Consider the following 15,760-nt stretch of genomic DNA (forward strand, 5'->3'; position numbering starts at 1 on the left):
AGAAAGCGAGAAAGCAAGCCACCAGGTCTGGGACCCAAACTGTAGTCAGCCATGTGGGAATCCAGCGACTTTAACCACCAAGCCATCTACCGGCCCCAGACCAACGTTCTTATGTTGGCTCTTTTGTAATTAAGGGTCACTTATTTTAAAACATTTTCCCCTCAGTTTGGTATGACTTTATGTAAGTAATCATATGATGATATATTGATAATCATCATTCATAATTTTGGGTTTTGTTTCAGTCTTTTGTTGTTTCTCTAAAACTGAAATAAAGTACTTAAACCTCTTTTGAAATCCTTAATAGACAATAGTAGTTTACTTTCTGTGGTTAACAGTACGTGCTTAGGATAGTTTTGTGTTTGACGGTTCTTTGTATCTGACAAACATCATAATGCCTTCATTTCTTTTCTCAGCACGATTGCGTGGTGTTCACGATGGTTTGTTCACTGGACAGATAGATGCTGTGGATACTCTTAATGCTACCTATAGAGTAACTTTTGATAGGGCAGGGCTTGGAACCCATACCATCCCTGACTATGAAGTTCTTGTAAGTAATATTTTATAATACATTTGTGGTTTATACCTATTCAATATTTTATGTAGAGTTTTCTTTTCTCTCTCTCTCTCTCTCTTTTTTTTTTTTTTTTTTTTGCTATAGGGCATGTGAGCTCACCAGAGAGAGAAAGAGAGAGAAGGAAAGAGAGAAATCACTCCCAGGGATATGGTCTTGCCACAATCCCTTCTCCTCCATTCTCCACCTGGAATTTTAGGCATGCACACACATGCACCTGGCTTGAGTTCTAATCCTCTAGGCCAGGACTTGGCCCATTGTCAGCCATGTGGGAGTCCAGTGCCTTAACCACTACACCACCTGCTGGCTCCTAGTGTAGCGTTTTCTTAAAATTGTATTTTGTGATAGATTTCAGCTCACAGAGAAGAAGATCTTTAGGGGTTTCCTATCTACTAGATCTCTGGAGCAGAATTAAACTTAAGTCTTCTATCTTCCAGAAGCTGAGATCCCTCTGTTGTACCTGAACCACATAGTACTTTAGTGTAACAGAACTAATCACTCCTGACTAAATAATCTTGGGGAGAAAAATACAAAACTTTTTCATTCCAGCTGTTAGGTTAAAATATAGACTTTCTAGGTCTAGGGGCCAGCTGGTGGTATGGTGGTTAAGGACTCCCACATGACCATATATAGTCTTCTTACAAAATACCTTTTTTTTTCTTTCATGTACACTTACCAGAGAGTGAGAAAGAAACCCCCTGTAGGACATGGTCACACCATGGTCCCTTTACTTCCATTTCTTTGTCCTGTTGGGATTTTAGACAGACAGGCACACGCATACACCCAGCATGTTTTTTAAGCTGTTGGGGCTGGGATTCTAACCAGGTAGGCCATGTGGGATCCAATTTCCTTAACTAAGAAAAAAATATATAAAGTAGGGGGACCAGCAGATGGTGTAATGGTTACATCACTGGACTCCCACATAGTCGACTGTGGTTCAAGTCCCAGACCCACCAAGTGTGCATGTGCATATGTGCCCAAGATTCTAAGAAGAGAATGGAGAAGGGATTGCAGTGTGGCCATCCACCCCTAGGGGGTGACTTCTCACTTTCTGTCTCTCTGTCACTCTTTGTCTCTCCGGCAAGTGTATGTGTCCTATAGCAAAAATCTCTCCAAAAGAAAACACACACACACACACACACACACACACACACATATATATATAAAATAGGGGGACCAGTAGACGGCGCAATGGTTACATTGCTGGACTCTTGCGTAGCCGACCATGATTTAAGTCCAGGACCCAGCAGCTTAAAACACCCTGGGCGTGTGTGCATGCGTGCCCAAGATTCCGAGAGGAGAAGGGATTGCAGAGTGCCCATACACCCAGGGGGTGATTTCTCGCTTTCTGTCTCTCTGATGTCCATGCACACCCTATAACAAAGATTTGTATGTGTGTGTGTGTGTGTGTGTGTGTGTGTGTAAAGTAGGAGCCAGCAGATGGCATGGTGGTTAAGGCACTAGATTCCCACATGGCTGACCATGGTTCGAGTCCCAGACCCGGTGACTGGAAAAATCATGCCGAGCCCATGTGTGTGCCCAAAATTCTGAGAGAATGCAGAAGAAGGAATTGCAGAGTGGCTATCCCCTGGGGGATGATAATTTCTCATTTTCCCTCTCTTTGTCTCTTTCTCTCTCTGGCAAGAGCATGTGCCCTATGGCAAAAACAAACAAACAAACAAAACAAGTATTGGGCCAGCAGATGGTGTGGTAGTTAAGGTGCTGGATCCAACATGGCCAACTCTGCTCTTCTTGACTTGAAAAACACACTGGGTATGTGTGCATGCATGCCCCAAATTCCAAGAGGAGAAGAGAAGAACAGAGGTTACAGTGTGGTCAAACCCTGGGGGGATGGATTTCTCACTTTTCCTCCCCCCCACCCTTTCTCTCTCTCTCTCTCTCTCTCTCTCTCTCTCTCTCTCTCCTGTGAATGCATGCACCCTATGGCAAAAATCCTAAAGAAAGAGAGAGATAGGGAGGAAGGGAAGAAAGAATGGAAAGGAAAGGAGGAAGGAAGGAAAAAATATATATATAAAGTATCATCTTGCACTTTAAGATTTGTTCTCCTATTTTATCTCCAGAGTTACATAAGATAGACATTAGTAACTTTCATTTTATGCATAATGAAACTGAGACTTAAGTATATTATGTGATTTATTCAGAGTTCTAGAGCTGGTTTCCTATCAGGCTGAGCCTAGAATCCAGATCTTTTGTCTTTCTGGTACCTTCCATTAAACTACTAAACCCTTATTTCATTTTCATGGTTGATTTAACAGTGTCATAGAACTCACAGCTTTTTTTGTTGTTATTTAGTTGGTTATTTGTTTGCTACAAGGCACATGTGCACTCCAGAGAGAAAGAGGGAAAGTAAGAAATCACCCCCAGAAAGATGTCCATGCTGCAATCCCTTCTATTCCATTCTCCTCTCAGGATTTTGGGCCCACGTACACAGATGTCTCGCTGATTTTTTTTTAAGTCACTAGGTCCAGAACTTGAACTGTGGAGTTGAGGATCCAGTGCCTTAACCACCAGGTCGCCTGCTGGCCCCCAGTGTATATTTCAAGCCACTGGGTTTGGAATGCCAACCTTATGGTGGGCCACGTGGGATCCAGCCACCTTAAAACCACCATGCCAATAGCTGGCCCACATACCTTTCTAATAAGTTAAACATAATCTTGGTTTTCTTCTTGTAAGCAGCCTGAGGTGATCTTTTGCTATTCACTTGACCCAGAGAATCCGACACAAAATCATGCAATTCAAGAGGTTCATATCTGGGACCAGCAGGTGGTGTGGTGGTTAAAGCACTGGACACTTCCACATGGCTGACCATGGTTTGAGTCTCAGACCTGGTGGCTTGCTTTCTCACTTTCTTTCTCTCTCTCTCTCTCTCTGGTCAAATTAAAATAAACGAATGAATAAATAAAATTAAATAAATAATTATTTTTTAAAAAAAAAAAAGGTTCATATCTTTGTGTTCACTTTAAGAACACCTGTGAGGGCTAGCAGGTAGCATGATGGTTAAGGTGCTGGATTCCCACATGGTCGACCATAGTTTAAGTCCCAGACTTGGTGGCTTGAAAATCACCGTGGTAGCTTAAAAAATCACACCAAGTGTGTATGTGTGTATAAGTAAAGTCCCGAGAAAAAACAGGAGGAGAAGGAATTGCAGCATGGCCATCCCCCCCGAGGGGTGATTTCTAACTTCCCTTGTCTCTCTCTGGTGAGCACATGCACCTAGCATAAAACTAAAAAAAGAGGGCCAGCAGATGGTATAGCAATATGTCGCTGGACTCCCACATATCCAACCATAGTTCAAGTCCCAAGCCTGTGACTTGAAACTCATACTGGATGCATATGTGTGCGTGCCCAAGATCCCAGGAAGATAATGGAGGAAAAGGGATTGTAGTGTGACCATCCTTCCTGGGGGATGATTTCTCAGTTTCCCTCTCACCGTCTGTTACTCTTTCTGGCAAGTGTATGTGCCCTAAGGCAAAACCCTCTATTAAGAAAAAAAGAAAAAAATACATTGGGATATATTCAGGTAGTCTAAATGTAGATAACTTAAAGTGGACATAGAACATTTTAATATCTGATTTTCTGAACTTTTTTTAAAGAGTTTTTTTTTTTTTTTTTTGGCCTTAGGGCACATGTGTTTGCTAGAGAGGCAGAGACCAGAAACAGTGAGAGGGAAAGTGAGAAATCACCCCCAGGGGGATTTCTGCACCAACACCACAGTCCCTTCTCTATTCTCAGAACTCCTGGGATCTTGGGCACACACACATACACGCCTGGTGTGAGTTTTAAGCCTCCAGGTCTAGGACTTGAACCATAGTTAGCCATGTCCAGCAACAGCTGGCCCTCCTGAACTATTATATCCTTCAGTTTTTTTTCTTTTATTAATTCTTCTCTTGCATGGGTTCAACTTTTGACAGCAAGGTCAGTGTTTCATATTCTCATTTAAGTTTCAGCCTTTAATCTTGGTAGAATAATTTATTATTCTATAAATCATAGAATGTATGAGTGAATATTTATCTGAAGCTGAAATGTAATCTTTGGGAGCCAGCAGATGATGTAGTGATTAAGGCACTGGACTCCCACATGGCCGACTGAAGTTCAAGTCCCTGACTCAGAGGATTAGAACTCACACTGGGCACGTGTGTGTGCATGTCACAAATCCTAGGTAGAGAATGGAGGAGAAAGGACTGTAGTGTGGCTGTCCCCCTGGGGGAGTGATTTCTCACTTTCTATCTCTTTCTCTGTCTCACCAGCAAGTGCATGCACACTAAAGCAAAAAGCTCTCTCTCTAAAAAAATAAAATAAAATAATAATACATGTATATATAATCTTTGTACACTTTAAGTGATTGGTAAAGTTTTTTAAGTTTTGTGAATTATTCTGTTTTCCAAAAAGAGTAATGAGCCTCATGAGACAATGCCAATTGCTGCCTTTGGACAAAAACAGCGGCCTTCTCGATTTTTTATGACCCCACCACGGTTACATTATACTCCTCCTCTCCAGTCTCCAATTACGGTAAGTAATATTTCAGAACTGTCATAGTAATTCCATTGATTATATTGAATGTGCACCATGTTCTTATGAAATACACATCTATTACAGTAACTTCTGGATGAGTCCACATTATTTTGATTTGTCATATATTAAATAAGTAAATAGTTACTTCAATTCCAGAAATATTTTCCTTTTTATTCTATTTTAATACATATAATAGTATTAAAATAGAATTTTCTCTTTATCTTATAATAAGATTCTTCTCTTTGAACAGACATGGTTAAATTATTCGCTTTTGTTCCCATAGGATAGTGATCCTTTATTAGGACAGTCACCTTGGAGAAGTAAAATTTCTGGCTCCGATACTGAAACGTTAGGTGGTTTTCCAGTAGAATTCCTCATCCAAGTGGTAAGAATTGCTCCGAATATCTTGACTGTTTCAAAACTCTATGTCTTTTAGGGGACCAGCAGGTGGCATGGTGGTTAAGTGCTGGACACTCCCACATGGCTGACCACGGTTCAAGTCCTGGACCTGGTAGCTTGCTTTCTCACTTTCCCTCTCTCTCTCTCTCTCTGTCTCTTTCTCTCTCTCTCTCTGGTCAAATTAAAAAATGAATGAATAAATTAAATTAAAATTTTTAAAAACTCTATGTCTTTTGTATTATTAAAGTTGAACATTTTTCTAGGACTAAATATTTTTACATATTGTTCTTTTATCATTATGTAGCTTTTAAGAATTATGCTATTTCCAACAAAGCTCCAAAAGTTGTAACAGGGACTAGCAGTTGGCATAATGGCTATGTTGCTGGACTCCCATGTAGTCAACTGCGGTTTGAATCCTGGACCCAGAGGCTTAAACTCACACTGGCACATGTGCATGCATGCCCAAGATCCTGAGAGGAAAATGGAGGAGAAGGGAATGCGGTGTGGCCATCCCCCCTGGGGAGTGATTTCTCACTTTCTGTCTCTGTCTTTCTGGCAAGGGCATGCGCCCTATAGCAAAATCCTCTCCCCGCCCCACCCCATCCCCCAAAAAAAGAAACTAAAAAAAATCTAAAACTAAATTGAAATAGGTATAGAAGTATTATATAAAACAATTTTCTAGAATAGCCTGACTCTTAACACTGTAATGACTTGTTTTGAAATTTATATTAAATAAATTATTTAGTTTGGATCAGAGACTAATAATATTTTGTTTCTTCTCCTTTCTTGAAAATAAAAACTACTTTGACTTGAGATAGATATGATTTTAATAAATATAAATATTTATAATAAAACCTGTTAAGATATACAGTGTTTTGGGGCTAGCAGGTGGTGTGGTTAAGGTGCTGGACTCCCACATGGTCATCTGTTCAAATCCTGGACCTGGCAGCTGGCTTTATTACTTTCTCTCTCTCTCTCTGGTCAAACTAAAATAATAATAGGGAGCATTCAAAATAATAATAAAATAAATTAAGAAAATTCTCATTATTTGCTTGCATATTTTGTATTCCTTAATTATATATTGTTAATTACCCTTGTAATATTTATTGGGCTTTTGGCTTTGAAAGGTAGGTAAGATTTTTATATGAAAGTTTGAAAATATGAAAAGAGCAGGCCAGCAGGTGGCATGGAGGTTAAGGTGCTAGAACCCACATGGCCGACTTTGCAGTTCAAGTCCTGGACTCTGCAGCTTGAAAGTCATGCAGGGTGCTTTTGTGTATATGCCCAAAATCCTAAGGCGACTGGAGGACAAGGGATTGCATCATGGCCATCCCCCTTAGGGAATAATTTCTCACTTTCTCTTCCTCTCTCTCTCTCTCTCTCTCTCTCTCTCGTAAGTGCATATGCCCTGTAGCAAAACTTAAAATAAAGGAAAAAAAAATATGAAAGAGCAAAGACTTATTCTTTTCACAAATAGGACACTTATATTTCTAATTCTTTTAATAGTGGAAGTAAAAACAAACCTATTGTGTTATTTTTGGATACGTATGTGTATGTATGTGTGTACGTGCATGTTTGTGTGTGCATGTGAAACAGAGTGATTGATACAAAAGGGTAACAGGCAGAGGGAGCCAGAAACTAAGTACTGTTATACTGTGTATAAAGTATTGATGTTTTTATTGATGCCTATATATTTAATTACTTTTTTATTTAATAGACTAATTTTTAGAGCAGTTTTTAGATTCATAGCGAAATTGAGACAAAGGTACAGATAGTTTCTCCCATACAGACATATTTTTCTTCCTTATCGGTATCCCCCATAGTGTTTGATTTGTTAGTCAGTGAATTTGCACAAATATATCATTATCACACAAAGACAATGGTTTCCATTAGAGTTCAGTCTTTTTCCTTTTCTTTTCTTTTTTTAAGTTTATTTATTTATTTCCTGAGCGACAGAGGCAGGCACTTTTGACAAGCCTTCATGCCACAATCCTCCCAGCCCCGCAGCCTGCACTGGGGGAAACCAGTGAATTTACATAGACCTGGGACATGAACCTAGACACTGGCTGCATGGCCTCATCTTGCAGCAGTGCCACTTGGCCTATGTTGCCAGATTCATTCCTCGTTTCTCTTTTTTGTTTTTTATTACTACATAATAACTGTACATGTTTCTGATAATCAGTATGATTTTTCACTCTTAGAATACAATGTGTAATGATCACATCAGGGTAACTGGTATACTCATCATCCCAACCATTTGTCATTACTTTTGTCTGGGAGCATTCAAAATTCTCTTTTTTAGTTACTTTGAGATAAATAGTGAGTCGTTGATTGTATTCTCCCTAATGTATTTTGTAATAGTAGAGATTGTTCCTCTTATCTATATGCAACTTTGGCTCTGTTAGCCAACATTGCTCTATTCCCCACTCCCTGATTCACTCTTTTCTTTTTAGAGAGGTTTTTGCTATAGGGCGCATGTGGTCACCAGAAAGACAGAGAGAGACAGACAGAAAGCGAGAAATCACCCCCCAGGGGGGATGGCCATGCCGCAATCCCTTCTCCATTCTCCTCTCGGGATCTTGGGCATGCAAGTTATACCTTTTGTGGTTGTGTCAGCCTTTGGATATTCTGTACTGTGTTTTTCAGTCTTTGTTCTCTTTGCTTTTCAGTTTCAGAGGTTTTTATTTAAACATCCTCAAACTCAGAGATTCTATCCTCAGCCACATCCAGTCTACCATAATAATAATCATCAAAGGCATTCTCCATTTCTGTTAGTGTTTTTGATCTCTAGCATTTCTCTTTGGTTCTTTCTTAGAATTTACTCTCTGCTTGTATTACTGTCTGTTCTTGTATGCTTTGTATTTTATTCACTAGCATTCACCCTTAGCATTTAATGTAGTCTTATATTCCTGGTCTTATAATTCTAGTATCTATGCCCTATCTTAGTTTGATTGTCATGCTTGCTTTGTCACTTCATCTTGTATTTTTGCCTTTGAGTGTGTCTTGTTGTTTTTTTTTTTTTTGGAAAGAAATTTTTTTGCTATAGGGCGCATGTGCTCACCAGAGAGACAGAAAACAAGAAATCACCCCCCAGAGGAGATGGCCATGCTGCAATCCCTTCTCCTCCATTCTCCTCTTAGGATTTTAGGAGTGCACACACACACACAGCGTGAGTTTTAAGGGGTTCATGATTTGAACTGTGATCAACTACGTGAGAGTCCAGTGACATAACCATTACACCATCTGCTGGTCCCTGTTTTGTGATTTTTTTGTGTGATGTGCTGTATAAAAGGAACTGTGGTCAATAAGGTTGAGTAACATGGTCGTAAAGCATGGGGGAGAGATGCATTCTACAGTCCTGTGATCGGACTTTTTTGTGCCTCTGGACTGTGAGTTTCAACAAGTTTCTCATCCTTTCCCACCTCTGCATCCTTCCCCCTCCCATGCACCCATACATACTCCTCTGTAGGTATTAAAGGGTGGATAGCGTGAGCTGGAGTTAGCTTTTTCTTTTTCCCATGTCAGTCAGGCTCTCATAAAACCCCATAATGTTACCCTGTGATTATTTTCTCCTGAGGATAAATCTTGTTAAGAACAGAATGTTGGGTCAGCCTTGTGGCCTGTTGATTAAGGGAGCAAGCTCCCACATGTTCTGTTGTATGGTTTAAATCCTGGGCCTGGTGGATTGGAAAACATGTTGGGTACATATGTATGTGTATGCCTCAAATCCCTGCAGGATGGAGAAATGAGATTACAGCTTGATCACACCCTATTAGGGGATGTTTTTTCCCTCTTCCTCTCCCTGTTTCTCTGTCCCTGTCTCTCTCTCTGATAAGTGAACATGCCCTCTGGCAATTAAAAAAAGAAAGAAAGGGAAAAAAAACAGTACTTTTGCTTAATTCAAAGTGGTTAGTTTTTACCTCCTCATGCTGGAAGCAGGTGGAAATTTTTCTGCAGTAGGCAGAACCAAGTTCTACTTGGTTCTTGTAAGAACCAAGTTGAACTCCTGAAAGTAAAAAATTTCCTTCCCCTCTGCCTTATGACTGGGTTGCTATGGAGTGTTCAGCTCTCAGGGTTGTCTACATGAGCCTCCAGCAATTCATTAGTTATAGTTCAGGTTTTCCTACCCCAGCACTGGGACCCACAGGAGGTCTTGTTCATTAGTTTTCCAGTGTAGTAAGTTGTGATTCTTTGTATCCACTTTTCATTCCTCCCCCCACCCCCACAGTGAGATTTTTCCTGTAGGGTTAGTGTGCTCACTGGAGAGAGAAAGTGAAGGAAAGTGAGAAATCATCCCTGGGGGATTGGCTACTCTGCAGTCCCTTCTCCCTTCTCCTCTCAGGATTTTGGGTGCCCACACACACATGCCTGGCATCTGGGACTCAAACTATAGTCAACTACGCGGGAATCCAGCAACATAACCATTACACCATCTTTTGGTCCCAGTCCACTCGTTCTTTCTCGTGTGGGAGACATTGGTTTGCCCGGAGATAGCGTTCTCTCTTACACATCTAGCAAGCGTCGATTATTTCAGTTTGTTCAGCTTCTTCTCATTAAGATGGAATGGCAATTTCCATGCTTTTTACATTCCTAACTAGGAATCGAAAGTTTATACGTTTGCTTTAATATTTAATTTTAACTTCAAAATCTATGTAAAAAGCCTTTTCAGAATACTCCTTTCATCTTGCCCCAAGGCCAATTTTTTAGATTTTTCATTATGGAATAGTTAAAGCATATAAAAAGCACATGGGCCAGCCCCTGGCCAGGTGGCTAAGGAGCTGGATCCCACATGACTGATTATACAGATGGAGTCCTAGACCTGGCAGTTTGAAAAACATGTGAGGCATGCATATACATAAGCCCAAAATCCCAAAAGGAAGGATAAATGGAAAAGGGATTTCGATGTGACCATTCCCCATGGGGGATGCTTTTTCCCTCTCCTTTTCTCTGTCTTTCTCTCTGGCGAGTGCACATGCCATCTGGCAAAGTATAGATAGATAGGATGGATTAGATGGATGGATAGATGGGTGGATTGGATGGACGAGGCCAGCCAGTGGTGCAGTAGTGATGCGATGCTCAGAGATGCTGGGCCCACACGAGACGGTCTGGAGTTTGCATCCTGATGTCTCCCTGCACACACAGGTGTGTGCATGTGTGCCCACGATCTGGGCTGAGGCTAGGGATAGATCAGAGTGTGAAGAAATGTAATACCATTATTACATCTGGGAAAAAATTTTAATGCCTTAATATAAAATAACCAGCCATTATTCAAATTTTCCAGTTATCTCTTAAGTGTTAAATACTCTTTTAACCTAACCTATACAACTTAATTTGTGGAAGAAACTGGATTGTTTATTCATAAAGTCTCCCATAGTCAGGATTTTGCTGACTAAATTCTTTAGTATTATTATTATTAAAAATATTCTTCTGTCTTTTGTGTCTCATATAATTGACATATAGTTGGTGATTGGATCTAGAGTGTTGGTTAGATTTGGTTTGTTTTTGTATTTTTGGTTTTTGCTGTAGGGTGTATGGGCTCAACAGAATCAGAGAGGGAAAGTGAGGAATCACCCCCACCCCCCAGAGGGAATGGCCACACTACAATTACTTCTCCATTCTCCTCTAATAATTTTGGACATGAACACACGTGCCTGGCATGATTTTCAAGCCTCTGGGTTCAGGATTTAGACCGCGGAGTTGGTCATGTGAGACCCAGTGCCTTAACCACCTTCATATCACCTGCTGGCTCTGGTTGGTTTCTTTTTATGTAACTACTTTTATAAATGTTTTTGTGTCTTTCTGATAAAAGGCTCATAATATTTTAATTCTTTAAATATTAGCTGCCCTTAATTGTCAGTACGTAGGTCCATTCATTCCTTATGATTGCGAAATGATGCCCTTCTCATTCTATCATTCCTTCTTCATTTATTAATTGAAATAGTTCCATAAAGAATCTTTCCCCAGTTTATTTTTTTGATTACCTAATGGTATAATTTGTATAGGAAAGACAAGATAAATGTTTGATTCTTTCTTTCTTTCTTTTTTTTCTCCAGTTTACAAAATAATGAGTTTGGTCACTAACGTTCTCTTTTTTCCTTTCATCGTGTCTTAGTTACAGTACATTCTAAGATAATATTTTTATGTCAACTAATCAGATACATAAAATATTTTGCTGTATTTTATTGAAACACTAGAATCTATTGGTAAAATATCTTAGTGAAAAATTGGAAATTTTGTATAATATACTGAAATGCCTTTATTCCAAAACATTTCTTCTTCTTTATCTATAGACCAAATTATCAAAAATTCTCATGATCAAAAAGGAACATATCAAGAAATTAAGGGAGATGAACACAGAAGCAGAAAAACTGGTAAGTTTTTTTTTCTTGCCTAACTTTAAAAGGATGAAGCCTAGGGCCAGCAGGTAGTATAATGGTTAAAGTGCTAAACTTTCACATGGTTGATTGCGGTTTGAGTTCTAGATCCAGCCGCTTGAAACTCATGCTGGGCATGTGTGTGTGCATGCCCAAAATTCTGAGAGAAGAATGGAAGAGAAGGGATTGCAGTTTGGCCATCCCCCCCGGGGTATGATTTCTCACTTTCAGTCTCTCCAGTGAGCGCACTCATCCTTAAACCAAAAATTTCTAAAAAGAAAAAAAAAAGTAAAGCGTTCTATATATAATGCTTAAAAATGTCTTATGGGGGTTGGCAGGTGGTATGGTGTTTAAGGCACTGTACTCTCACATGGCTTACTACGGTTCAAGTCCCAAACCTGGTGGCTTGCCTTCTCACTTTCCCTTTCTTTCTCTCTTTGTCTCTAGCTGGTCAAATTAAAAGTAATGCTAATAACAAACAAAATTAAATAAATAAAATAATTCTTTAAATAATAATTTATACAAGAAAACCTTGAGGTAAATGTTATTTTTAAACCCTCATTTACTATCACTATCTCTTGTTATAATGAACCCATGCTAAATAAATGGACAATGCACTACCCCAGACCTCATTATGCCATTGACTATACATTGAAAAGGATTCATGAGTACATTAGGGCCTTTGACAGCATGAGTGTAGAATCCCTAGGACTAGTTCTTCTAACTAGGGAAATAATAATAACAAAGGTTATAAAAAGTGTTTCATGGGGTGGATCAGCAGATGGTATAATAATTGCATTGCTGGACTCCATGTAGTCAACCACAGTTCAAGTCCCAGACCAGTGGCTTGAAACACAGTGGGCGTGTGTGGGTGCCTGCCCAAAATTCTAAGAAAATGAAGGAGAAGGGATTGCGGTATGACCTTCCCCCTGGGGGGTGGTACTTCACTTTCTGTCTTTCTGTGTCTCTCTGTCTCTCCAGTGAGCGCACATGCCCTAGAACAAAAATCTCTCCTAAAAAAACCGTTAAAAATAAATAATAAATAAAAAGTGTTTCATGGGGCCAACTGGTGGCGTGGTGATTAAGGCAGCTGGATTTCACATAGCTGACTGTGCAGTTCAAGTCCGTGACTAGATCGCTCGAAAAACATTTCGGGCACGTGTGTGCGTGCCCAAAATCCCAAGAGGAGAATGGAGGAGAAGGAATTGCAATGTAGCCATCCTAGGGAATGATTTCTCACTTTTTCTGTTTCTCTCTCTCTTGTCTCTGCAAGGATTTTGACCTATAACAAAAACTAGAGGAAAAAAGGTTTATTAGTCATATCACTCACTCAGTTATCTAATGTATTATCTATTTCTCAACTTTGCACATTTATATATACACACATATATGTGAGTACATATATGTGTACCCTGTGTACATCTTTTTTTTTTTTTTTCCTTAGAGGTATTTTTTGCTACAGGTCATGTGCACTCATTGGAGAGACAGAGAGATAGAGAGACAGAAAGTGAGAAATCACCCCCTGGGAGGATGGCTACACCACAGTCCCTTCTCCTCCATTCTCTTCTTGGAATTTTGGGCATGCCTGCACACCTGCCTGGTATGAGTTTTAAACTGTCAGGTTGGGGACTCAAACTGTGATCAACCAAGTGGGAGTCCAGCACTGTAACCATTATGACATCTGCTGATCCCCTCTTTGTACATCTTATTTAAACAGTTAATAAAAATATTAAACATGGGGCCAGCAGGTAGTGTGGTGGTTAGGGCACTGGACTCCCACATGGCCAACTGCAGTTTGAGTCCTAGATCTGACAGCTTGCTTTCTCACTTTCCCTCTCCCTCTGTCTCTCTGGTGAGCACACATGTCCTGTAGCAAATTAAAATAATAATAATAAAATTTAAAATTAAAGAATGCTAAACACAAAAGATGAGGATAGAGACTTGTTTTAGTTTACTTTTCTGTCACTAATAATTTAATACCACAGTGGCTAATATTTGAAGAATAGAGGATTTTTTAAAAATAATTACTTAATTTATTATTGTTATTATTTAATTTGACCAGAGAAAGAGAGAGAGAAAGAGAGGGAAAGTGAAAAGGCAAGCCGCCAGGTCCAGGACTCAAACCATGGTCAGCCATGTGGGAGTCCAGCACCCTAACCACCCCGCAACCTACTGGCCCCAGAATAGAGGATTTTTGTTTGTTTCCTAACCCTAACCCTAAAATAGAGGTTTATTTTGGCCCACAGTTTTAGAAGTCTAGAGTGGGTCTTGTTGGGGGGGTGGGAGGAGACTCTCTACAAAGTCCCAGGGTGGCACAGGATATCACATGGCAAGAACTTGAGTGTCCATCTGTCCTTGTCTGCTCTGGTCTCTTCTTTTTTGGAGAGATTTTTGCTATAGGGTGCATGCACTAACTGGAGATATAGACATACAAAAAGCAAGAAACCACCCCATAGGGGTGATTCACACAGCATTTCTTTCCTCATTCTCCTCTTGGTATTTTGGGCACACATGCACATGTGCCTAGCAGGAGTTTCAAGCCACCAGGTTTGAGACTTGAGCCAGACAGTTGACCATGTGGATTCCAGTGCCTTAACCACTATGCCACCTGCTGGCTCCATCTTTTCTTCTAACAAAGCTACCAGGATTCAATCATAGGGATCCCATTTTAATAGCCTTATCTAATCCTGAATACTTCCCAAAGACTCTTCTTAATATCATAGTCAGATTAAGTCTTCACTCATAATATTATCACAGTAGAAACCAAATCTCAACACATTAATTTTGGCAAAGTATATTCAAACTATAGCAAGGCTTTCGACACCCTCTAAAGAATTCTGTGCAAGATGTTACAGAGCCTTTAGTGATTTTGATTTTGGTTAACTAGTTCTGACTCTGCCAAAGAATACACTAATTCTCAAGAAGAGACTTGATGGGACCAGCGGTTAGCATAATGGCTATGTCACTGGACTCCCACGTAGTCGACCACGATTCGCATCCCGGACCCGGTGGCTTAAAACTCACGCTGGGCGCATATGCATGCGTGCCCAAGATCCCAAGAGGAGAATGGAGGAGAAGGGATTGTGGTGTGGCCATCCCCCCTGGGGGGTGATTTCTCCCTTTCTGTCTCTGTCTCTGTCTGGCAAGCACACGCGCCCTATAGCAAAAACCTCTTCAAAAAAAAAGAGAGAGACTTCATCAAATACTTAGGTATAACTCAAGTTATGCTATATCCTCAGTAGCCCCAATTCCCAGTAAGGAAATGAAGTTAAATTAAGCATGTCCTGATTATGCTGGTGTTCTTATACAGATCTTTTAGATAGTCCAGTATCTTAACTTCACAAACACTGAGGCTTCTGAATGGGAAGCAATTCAGGAATGGAATTCAATTCTGCCTCAGCAATTCACCAATGATAAATAAAAGCAGAATGTCCTAGATATGACTCCAGGACTCGATAGCTCCTATCCCTTTCCTGCTCACCCTGTGACATTCTCTCTCCTCTTTCACTGCTTCACATCCATTATGGCAAAGAAATTCTGTCTGATACAGACTGACCCCACACCCCACAAGCTTACTGACTGTGGTTCATGGACCTCATATGTGAAATGGGCATAATAATAGTACCCTTTTCATGGAGCTATGAGGATTCAGTGAGATTCCATAAAATACTGAACATAGTGCCTGGCATATTAGCTAGGTCTCTTCAATATGTGTTAGCTATTGTCCTCATCATTAAGTCAGAAACCCACCATTAATAGTGTATGCTTTTGGGGCTGGCATGTCGCATGGTGGTTAAGGACACTGGATCCCACATAGCAGACTGCAGTTTGAGTCCTGGATCTGGCAGGTTGCTTTCTCACTTTCTCTTCCTCACACCTTGTC

At 40.2% G+C, this 15,760-nt stretch overlaps 1 protein-coding gene across 4 annotated transcripts in view; it reads left to right on the plus strand.

The window, feature by feature from the left end:
- Positions 1 to 15,760, plus strand: part of LIN9 (lin-9 DREAM MuvB core complex component) — a 69,585-nt gene that overhangs the window by 40,012 nt on the left and 13,813 nt on the right. For all 4 annotated transcript variants that reach the window (XM_027775231.1, XM_027775232.1, XM_027775233.1 and 1 more), the window contains 4 exons: positions 414 to 547; positions 4,982 to 5,101; positions 5,388 to 5,489; positions 11,794 to 11,874. In XM_027775231.1, coding sequence (XP_027631032.1) covers positions 414 to 547; positions 4,982 to 5,101; positions 5,388 to 5,489; positions 11,794 to 11,874 — 437 coding nt within the window. The remainder of the gene's footprint in view (positions 1 to 413; positions 548 to 4,981; positions 5,102 to 5,387; positions 5,490 to 11,793; positions 11,875 to 15,760) is intronic.

Source organism: Tupaia chinensis, unplaced genomic scaffold, assembly GCF_000334495.1.
Source record: "Tupaia chinensis unplaced genomic scaffold, TupChi_1.0 Scaffold000532_1, whole genome shotgun sequence".
Lineage (NCBI taxonomy): Eukaryota > Metazoa > Chordata > Mammalia > Scandentia > Tupaiidae > Tupaia > Tupaia belangeri.